General features: G+C 43.1%; 1 protein-coding gene and 1 non-coding gene across 5 annotated transcripts in view; one reads left to right on the forward strand and one right to left on the reverse strand.

The window, feature by feature from the left end:
* Positions 1-10,094, reverse strand: part of LOC113183519 (zinc finger protein 20-like) — a 45,272-nt gene that overhangs the window by 14,446 nt on the left and 20,732 nt on the right. For 3 of the 4 annotated variants that reach the window (XM_026389850.2, XM_077796348.1, XM_077796347.1), the window contains exon 1: positions 10,005-10,092. The exons of the other annotated variant lie outside the window; for it this stretch is intronic. In XM_026389850.2, coding sequence (XP_026245635.2) covers positions 10,005-10,031 — 27 coding nt within the window. In that variant the 5' untranslated portion in view covers positions 10,032-10,092. Of the gene's footprint in view, positions 1-10,004; positions 10,093-10,094 lie in introns of those variants that run through there. 4 annotated transcript variants of the gene reach the window in all.
* On the forward strand, positions 5,960-6,066 carry LOC113183728 (U6 spliceosomal RNA). The gene has a single exon (XR_003300902.1). It is a non-coding gene; the product is annotated as a U6 spliceosomal RNA (small nuclear RNA).

Genomic DNA, 10,094 nt, shown 5'->3' on the forward strand with positions numbered 1-10,094 from the left:
CACCTGGGCCTCCCTTATCACATAACTGGCCATTCTGTCATCCAGGTACAGGAGAGCTTCCCAAATGAACATGAAAATCTGGGGGCAGAATACTTTTTTTCCTATTTTGGGGATACCAGGGGATTGAACCCAGAGGTGCTTTACACTGAGCCACACACCCAGGCCTTTTTATATTTTATTTTGAGACAGGGTCTCACTAAGTTGCTTAGGGCCTTGCTAACTTGCTGAGGCTGGTCTCCAACTTGCGATTCTCCTTTCTCAGCCTCTCAAGTCACTGGGATTACAGCTGTGCCACTGTGCCCAGCATCTTGGTTCTTAATTACTACTGACTCTTAGCACCTAGAATGTTTCCATTTCAAATGAGCATGAAACAAGCATTTGTTGACTCCAGAGGAAATAAGAGGCCAAAATGTTGTATCAACTTAGAAGTTATGGGTACTAACTTGAATGCATGTTTGGAGAAAGTTTTCTGAGATCAAATCCACTTGAAGTTGGGGTTATTTGTCTCATTTTTTTCTCCCAATTTCCTGTTACTCCAAGATTCTTCATTTTATTTTATTTTTTGTTACTGGGAATTGAACCCAAAAATGCTTTACTACTGTGCTACATCCCCCGTCCTTTTTATTTTTTCTTTTGAGGCAGAGTCTTGCTAAATCACTGAAGCTGGTTTCAAGCTTGTGATCTTCCTGCTTAAGCCTTCCAAATTGCTGGGATTATAGGCATGTGCCACCACACCCCTCTCTTCTCCAAGATTCTTGAGGGACATTGCTTTCTCCTTTAAGTTACCTTAGATTTCTCCTTGAACTTTTTTTATTTTTTTGGGGGGGTGGTATGGGGGATGGAACTCAGGGACACTCGACCACTGAGCCACACCCCCAGCCCTATTTTGTATTTTACTTAGAGACAGGGTCTCACTGAGTTGCTTAGCACCTCACTTTTGCTGAGGCTAGCTTTGAACTCGTGATCCTCCTGCCTCAGCCTCCCAAGCCGCTGGGATGACAGGCGTGTGCCACCGTGTCCAGTTCTCCTTGGAATTTTTGTACACATCTTCAGGGCTTTGATATTCCCTTTTTCTTCCCCAAATGTAGACCCAGAAAATAAATATGAATCATTACAACATTATAGAAAAGTTACTATATTGTAGCTAAATTCATGGCATAAACGTAATCATGCCTGACATCTTTACCCAAATGTTACCTTTCCATATTCCATATATTGGAGTAGCCCTGATGAGAAAGAACACGTGTCTGATTGACAAAAGGAATCATACCATCCTTGCCTATAGAACCCACATTCCGAAGACAAATCTTATTGTCTCATTGAATGTTTGCAATATTCTGACCCACTAACCAAAGGAAGCTTGTAAAACATTATAACAACTCTTGTCATAACTTGTTCCTTATGGAATCCAGTGCATGCTCTGTGATTGCACTGAGACAGTATTTTGAAGCTTGTACATGATGTTTTATAGATCACCATTAATTCAATACTAAATAATATTCATTAAGAGCAATTCATATGGGGGATGCATAGGGAAGAGTGAAGGTACTCTGGATTGTGCAGAGGAGAGTTGGGGGAAGGGTAGGGCTGTGGGAATGGGAAGGATGGTGGAATGAGATGGACATTATTACTATATATATGTATATATATTATAAATATATATACATTTTATCTATTTATTTATTTATTTACACTACTGGTGTGACTCTGCACCAGGTACAACCAGAGGAATGAGAAATTGTGCTCCATTTGTGTACAATATGTCAAAATGCATTATACTGTCATGCATAACCAATTAGGACAAATTAAAAACAAAACAGAAGGGAGACCAGTAGAATAGAATAAGGGGATCAGGAGGGAGGGAGGGGAGGGAAAGGGGAGGTACTGGGGATTGAAATTGTTCAAACTATGCTGTCTTATTGTATGCACCTATGAATATATTATAACAAATCCCACTGTTATGTATGTCTATAAAGCACCAATAACGGGCTGGGCTTATTGCTCAGTGGTAGAGTGCTCGCCTAGCACGTGCAAGGCCCTGGGTTCAATTCTCAGTACCACATAAAAATAAGTAAACAAAGGTATTGTGTCCAACTACAACTAAAAAATAAATATTTAAAAAAATAATAATGCACCAAAAAGAAGGAAAAAAATTCTAAAAAGAGCAATTCACTATAGCAAAGGAAAAACATTATGGATGTTATTGGCAATGAAATAGGGGAACAAAGGCACATAATCTTAGAAAAGGCTCAATATCACCAAGATATGTCCTTTCACATATATCAGTGAAACTCTACAATTCCCAAAACACCTGTGACTAATCAACAGAAACTACTTTCCCCAAACTGGTAAGTATAATAACTACCCACTAATGCTTAAAATCCTAGCAACTATAAAGTAACAGCTTGCCTAATATCCAAATACATATGCCTACTGAATGACTTTTTAAAAATATTTTTATATACTTGTAGATGTGCAGCATGCCTTTATTTATTTATTTATTTTTCACGTGGTGCTGAGGATCGAACCCAGTGCCTCACTTATACTAGGCAAGTGCTCTGCCACTGAGCTACAGCCCTAACCCCTGAAAGACTTTTTAAAAATATTTTATTGGTGCATTACAATTATACATAATAACAGAATTTATTGTGATATGTGTACATAAATATACCTTAATTTGATCAATTTCATTTCCCCAAAACCTCTCATTTCACACCCCTTCTCCCTTCCTGATGCCCTTCCTCGACTCTATTGTCCATTCTATTTTCATGAGGTTCAATAAGACTTTTAAATTACAATACTGATCACCCCCACGTATACATACATTTTTATTTATTTATTTTTAACTGCACTGGGTATTAATCTAAGGTGTACTTTGCCACTGAAGTACAGTCCTAGCCCTTAAAAAAATTATTTTTAAAAATTTGGGGGGGCTGGGGATGATGCTCAGTGGTAGAGTGCGTTCCCAGCACGTGCGAGACCCTGGGTTCGATCCTCTGTGACCACATAAAAGTAAATGAAATAAAGGTATTGTGTCCAACTACAACTAAAAAACAAAATATTAAAAAAAAATGGGGACAAAGTTTGGCTAAATTGCCCAGCGTGGCTTTGAACTTGAGGTTCTCCTGCCTCAACCTCCAGAGGAGCTGAGTTTACAGGCGTGCACAATGCCCAGCAGGACACTCTCCTACTAGAACAGAGATTAACAACAGATGGTGGGTAAGGAAGAGTCTCCAGTGGACCACCTGTGGATGAAACAGTGGCTAAAAGGCGGCAGGAACCACAACTCCTCAATTCATCAGGAAGGGACCAACTGTATACTTGGAAACAAGCATCTTATTCCCAGGTGGTCTGTGGAAAACAGCCAAATTATAAATTGGGATGGGGAACATAATACTTTCTTCATAAGAAAAATAAGCCAAAAAGTGGACTGACATTTTAATATATGAAAATTAAGAAAGGCAAAAGAAAAACAAAAAGCAGAAGCAAACACCTTCAATCACGTAATATAAACGGAAGGGCGGGTGTTGTGTGCGCGAGGGGGGCCGCTCCCTGGGCTGTGGGAAACAGCAGTGACCATGACAGCGAGGTGGAGGTGGACAGCGACGCTGACAAAGGGGTTCATCATAATGCACCGGAACGAAAACGCAGGGACCGCGTCAGACAGCTTTGCCATCCGCGGGGCTCGGTCCTCACTTCAAGGAGAGGGAGGCATCGCGGGTCCCCATCCTAGACGAAGGGCCCCCATCCTAGAGGAGGCGGCGGGGGGACACATATACACCTACGAAGGGAAACCACACGCACCAGCGGGACGTCGTGACCTCGGGCGGATCCAGGCTCCTGGGCAGCAGCAGGTCCGAGCACTGGAGAGGAGGAGAGGAAGGGCCCCTCTGCAGACCGCCCCTCCCCAGGCAGCAGCTCTACACCGAGGCCAAGGGCAGCTCCCGCGCGGCCTTGGCTGGATGGGGGCTTGGACTCTGCAGCTGCGAGGGGAGCCCCAAAGCATCAAGAAGCTCCCCAGGGCCACGCAAGGCAGGCCAGCAATGGAAACTGCCCCATCCTCCCCGGTCCAGCTTTAGACCCCTAGAACCACTTAAAACAGAGTCTCTGTCTAATTCTTGATTTTATGGAGAATCTCTTGGAAAACCACTCCCCTTCCCCTTCCCCATTTCCACTATACGTTAAACACACGTATTCCCTCGGGGACTCCCGGTCTCCCCCAGGCATTTTTAAAACCCCAACACCCCAACTTGGCAGCCTTTTCCCTGGAGGTCAGATGGACCTGCCCACCCCAGCAGCTCTCCAGCCTGGGGGGCCACATGCCTGGACGCCTGCCTCGACCAGCCTCTCCTCTCTGTCCCCCGCCTCTGCTGGACAGACTTTGAGAATCTGAACTGCTCCGCTTTGAGGAGTACTCAAAATTGCCCCTTCGATTTTCTTTTTTAAAAATTATTATTTTTTTTAGTTTTTTTTTAATTATTTAAAACAATTTTTTTTTTTAGTTGAGGTTGGACACAATACCTTTATTTTTTTATTTTTATGTGGTGCTGAGGCTCGAATCCAGCACTTTGCACATGCTAGGCCAGTGCTCTACTGCTGAGCCACAACCCCAGCCCCAGCCCCAGCCCCTTCTCTTTTCTAAGTTTTTTTTTCCCCCCTAAAAATCTATTTATCACACTTTAGGAAAGACCAGACCCTTGAAGAAGCTTGTGATACAAAAGGAAAATGGGGACAGACTTACAGAGTCCTTGGCCTGGTCCCACTCCTCCTCCTCTCAGCCAGCTGGGGAAGCCTGCAGTGCCAGCATTTTGGAGGGCCACATGACACTTGTGGTATATGTGGGAGATGGCACAGTGAAGTGGCAGCCACCAGGGAGTGGTAGGGGATACTTAATTGGGGGTGGGTAATGAAGGGTGTATACTCTGAAGTCTTAGTCTGTGTTTGATTCCATTCTGGAATCAAATAAGAAAGCATATTGGGGCTGGGGTTGTGGTTTAGTGGTAGAGCGCTTGCCTCACATGTGTGGAATACTGGGTTCGATCCTCAGCACCATTAAATAAATAAAGGTATTGTGTCCTTCTACAACTAAAAAGTTTTTTTAAAACAGCATATTGTAGGGCTTGGGGTTGTGGCTCAGTGGTACAGTGCTCACCTAGGGTGGGTGAGGCCCTGGTTTGATCCTCAGCACCACATAAAAATAAATAAAAATAAAAATAAAGGCACTGTGTTGACTTAAAAAAAAAAAACAACATATTGTACGTAATGCCAAAGAATTGTCTTGCAAGTTAAAGCTTCCCATTTACTATAATACTATAAATTAAAACTTTATTGTATGCCTGTAATCTCGGCTATCTGGGAGGCTGAGGCAGGAGGATTGTAAATTCAAGCCCAGTCTACACATCTTAGTGCAACCCTGTCGCAAGATAGAAAATAAGAAGGGCTGGGCATATAGTTCTGTGGTACAGTACCCCTGGGTTCAATTGCTAGTAACACACACACACACACACACACACACACACACACACACACAAAATTAATGCACAGACTAAACATGATTGAATACATGTTTTAAAAAAATGACCCAAACGTACAGATCTCAAGGTAAAATACTACAAAAATCCACAGACATAGTAGAGGAAATTGCCAAATAAAATGTAAGAGTTGAAGACCATAACAAGCAAAGAGTTACACATGAAAAAGCTTAATGGATACATTCCACTGCCACTTCCTGTAATTTGAACTTCACCTTAATGTACAGAGCCCCTGATTTTTCCCTAATGTCTAGAGGATGTATTGTGCATTTCCACCTCAACAAGATTGTTCTTATTTTTTGAACCCTCCTGGTTTCCAGTCTAAAATCCATCCCCAATCCACTAGCACCTCTTATCTAACACTGAAAAAAAAAGTAATTACTTTAAAACTGATCACACCCTGATGTTGAGCTTAAATGTGAACCACAGTGCTCACTTTGGCAGCACGTATACTAAAATTGGAAAGATACAGAGAAGATTGGAATGGCCCCCACACAAGGATGACATGCAAATTCGTGAAGTGTTCCATATTTTAAAAAAAATGTGAACCACAGCTCCTTGATTTTTTCATAGCACCACCTCCTCTACATTCTCAAAGAATATTACATATGTCTCCACGACTTTCTACCCGAACGCTGATTACACTTCATCTTCTCCACTGAAGTAGAAGACAAGTTTGGCATGAGCCCTGGAGCCAGGAACCTGGGGGTCTGAGGCCCTGTTCCACTATTCAGGCAAATTACTTTTCTATGCTCCACTTTTTTCAACTGTTAAGTGGAGATGAGGATGACCATAACTAGTCCATCGGATTCTGGTGACGGATAAATGAGTTAATATGCAGGAAGCATTTAGAAGAATGCTGGCTAGGGATCATTCAGTAAGCAGCATCTGCTGTTAAATAATTATTGGATCTATGTCTTCATGGAATACCTCTTCTGTGGCTGATAAAGAAGAAATACTTAATTCTCAGATATTTGACCTGCACAACCCTGGGAACTGGCAGAGCGAGGCATCTTACTCATGTTCAGAAATAAAAAAAAAGAAGAGCTCAGAAGTTGGCTCTATTATGCACACTCAGGTGGAAGCCAGGGGTCCGGGCCTCGTCCTGCCCTGCTCAATGGAGTTTGCCTGAGCCATGGCCAGTGGGAGAGGCCCAGGTCGGCCACCACAGCCCAAACCACTCACCAAACCACTTACCAAGCGCCAGCAGCGGCCCTGCCCACGCCTGGCCATGCTTGAGTTCCTTTGTGCTATTTATGACATCACTGAAGAGGAACCTTGAAAAAGCTGACACAGTGACCACAGGACCTGAGGAGGCAACGGTCTGCCCCCACCTCAGGAATGAGTGTGTGCGAGACAAGGGACAAGGGAAGGGAGGGCAAGGAGAGCATCCCGAATGCTTCCGTTTGGAATTCCTTTAATACTCACTGAAGGTTCCAAGGGAGAGAAACTGAAGGGAAAGTGCTTAGTGAAAAATCACAGAGTAAAGATAGGAAAAGTAGCCAAAGGTTCACGGACAGTAGTCACCTGTGGGACAAGACAGGGACGACTACCTGAGATTCTAATGACCACCACAGTTACGAATATTTTTGGGGGGGCAGTACTGGGGATTAAACCCAGGGGCACTCTTCCACTGAGCAACATCCCCAGTCACCCCCCTCCTTTTTTTGAGACCAGGTCTTGCTAAATTGCTGTGACTGGTGTCAAACTTGAGACCCTCCTGTCTAGCCACCCGAGTCACTGGGATTACAGGCATGTACCATCATACCCAGTTCCCAAGTTATGAATCTTGACAGAGGTTCCCGAGATACTTAAATTATTGTTATTATTCTTACCAAACTTTCAATTTATTCTTTTGAGAATGTACTTCATGATGAAAAACTTTAAAAAAGAAATTTTGGAAAGAACATACTAATATTTGTTTTGTTTTTCTTCCTTGTGACATAGCAATTTGAGTCACAATTCACTGGCTGGGTGACAATAAACAGATTCCTGGGGCTGGGGATGTGGCTCAAGCGGTAGCGCGCTCGCCTGGCATGCGTCCGCCGAGAACTAAAAAATAAATATTAAAAATTCTCTCCCTCTCTCTCTCTCTCTCTCTCTCTCTCTCTCCCTCCCTCCCTCTCACTCTCTCTTTGAAAAACAAAACAAAACAAAACAAAACAAAAAACCAGATTCCTATAGATTGCAAAAAGAGATCTCCTTACATCCAGTAAACAGGTCTCCATGCATGCTGGTCATCAGCAGGAAAACAGGTTAGCAAGTCATGGCAAATAAAAACAGACCCAGAAAATGGTCAACATGTAAAATCCTGCATATAGTGCAAACTGCTTTGGTCACCTTCAAAGGATTGTTTCTGATGTTGAATACTGGTAAGGGTACAGCATACAAAAACTCAGAAGACATGCAAAAATCATCACTCACATAATCATAACTCACATAAAGAATCATAACTCACAAAGATCAGGGAGGGAAGAGCAGGTCTCTCAAGCTGTGAGCAGGGATCTTGAGAAAGCAAAGGACCCAAGCCCGAGGGTTTACAAAGGCAATCTATGGTGAAAATTCACTCCCACTTCCCTAGGCAGAGGATTGGGTGGTTTCAGTCTGGCTAGCTCCAAAGGAGGGAGCCTCAGGTTTTTGGTCACATTACCCTGATGTGTGGCACAAAAGGAAGGAGCATTGAGGGTTAAAGAGTGTCAATGAATATCAAGAATGGGAAGAGGGGTAGGGCTGTGGGGCTGTGGGGATGGGAAGGATAGCAGAATGAGACAGACATTATTACCCTATATACATGTATGATTACACTACTGATGTGACTCTACAGCCAGAGGAATGAGAAGTTGTGCTCCATTTGTGTACATTGTGTCAAAATGCATTCTACTGTCATTCAAACTAATTAAATTTTTAAAAATCATATTTAAAAAGTCAAGCTATGACACACATATTCCACAACACAAAAATTAGACATTATGAATAGCAAAAATCACACAAACATTGCTTATGGATGAAGATGAATAAACATTCAACAAAAGAAATTTCAATGAACAGAATAATCCATCAAAACCAAGCGCTAATTATCCTAAGTATGAAACAATGATAAAACATTTAAAAGTGCTAAGCAACAAACTCTTAAGATCAAAACAAGAGATGCAGAGATGCAAGACAAGAAAGAATAAGAACAAGAAAGAACAAGAAAGAATAAGATACTGAGCCAGACATGGTATCACAGAACTGTAATATCAGTTACTGAGGAGGCTGAGGCACAGGATGGCAAATTGAAGGCCAGCCTGGGTAACTTAGACCCTATCTCAGCATACAAATTTTAAAAATGACTGGATTGTACATACACAAGGGCCATGGTTCAATTCCCAATATTGCAAACAAGACATTGAAATTAAAAAGAAACAAAAAAGGTCTTTGTTCACAAACAAGATTACTGTTTTCTTAAAAAAAAAAAATTCCAAAGACCCCTGTGTGGTGACCCACATCTGTAAACCTTGGGAGGGTGAGGCAGGAGGATCACAAATCCAAGGACAGTCTTGGCAGCTTAGCAAGACCCTGTCTCAAAAACGGCTCAGAGTGTAGCTCCGTGGTAAAGCATCTCTGGGTTCAATCCCTAGTCCCTCAAAAAAACAAACAAACAAAAACAAAAAACAAAGAACCAAAGAAAAACTTCATGGATTTAATAGGGGATCATAGCAAGGTAGTACAGTAGGTAAATATGTAAAAAATCCATCATTTTTCTATATAGCAACTATAAAAAAATTCAATTTCAATTTTAAAAATATACAGCACAAGGAGAAAGATAAACTATTTCACATACATGAAAAACTGCATAAGAAAAATGCTCCCTTCCAGAGGCAATCAATACAGAACCATACAGAGTAGATGTTTATTGCTAGATGGGCAAGAAGAATAAATAAATTAGATCTTTCTAAGTGTTGGCAAGTCACACAATAAAATACGCATCCAAGAAGTCACAAGATAAATTCATAAACCTATTAAGATTTCCGACCATATTTGAATTTGTCCACCATCTACACACTAGTAAAATCCTTCCCATTCTGTTGGAAAATTTATCATGTATTAGCCCTTGGAGGTAAAACCAGGCTCACGGTCAGCACCCCCGTTCCCCAACAGTTAGAAAATTCAGGGTAAGCAGGACCACCCCGAGGGGAAAGGAAGGACTGGGGACCCCGCGCTCCCAGCTCTTCCAAGCTCGAACCCAGACGCACACAGTCACCCCACAGCTCGGGGAGGAGCCGGGCTGCGGGCTGAGCTGCCCGGAGAAGCTGGCCTTGCGGGACAGAACAGGACGCCCCGGGCCCGATGCAGGCCCAGCACCACCCTGCGGACCCAAGGGCCTTCAGACTGGCCCCCACCCTGCAGAGCCAAGGCTCCGCCCTCAGCCGCTCCCCGCGGGCTCCGAGCAGACCCTCTCCCAGCTGGGGGTGCCCCACCTCCAACACTCACCACGTCACGGCTCCCGGGGTCTCCCATTGTCCCCGCAGTTAGTGGACGTCACAGAGCAGCCGAGACTCGCAAGGCAGCACAGCAGGGGAC

The sequence above is a fragment of the Urocitellus parryii genome, chromosome 3, assembly GCF_045843805.1.
Source record: "Urocitellus parryii isolate mUroPar1 chromosome 3, mUroPar1.hap1, whole genome shotgun sequence".
NCBI lineage: Eukaryota > Metazoa > Chordata > Mammalia > Rodentia > Sciuridae > Urocitellus > Urocitellus parryii.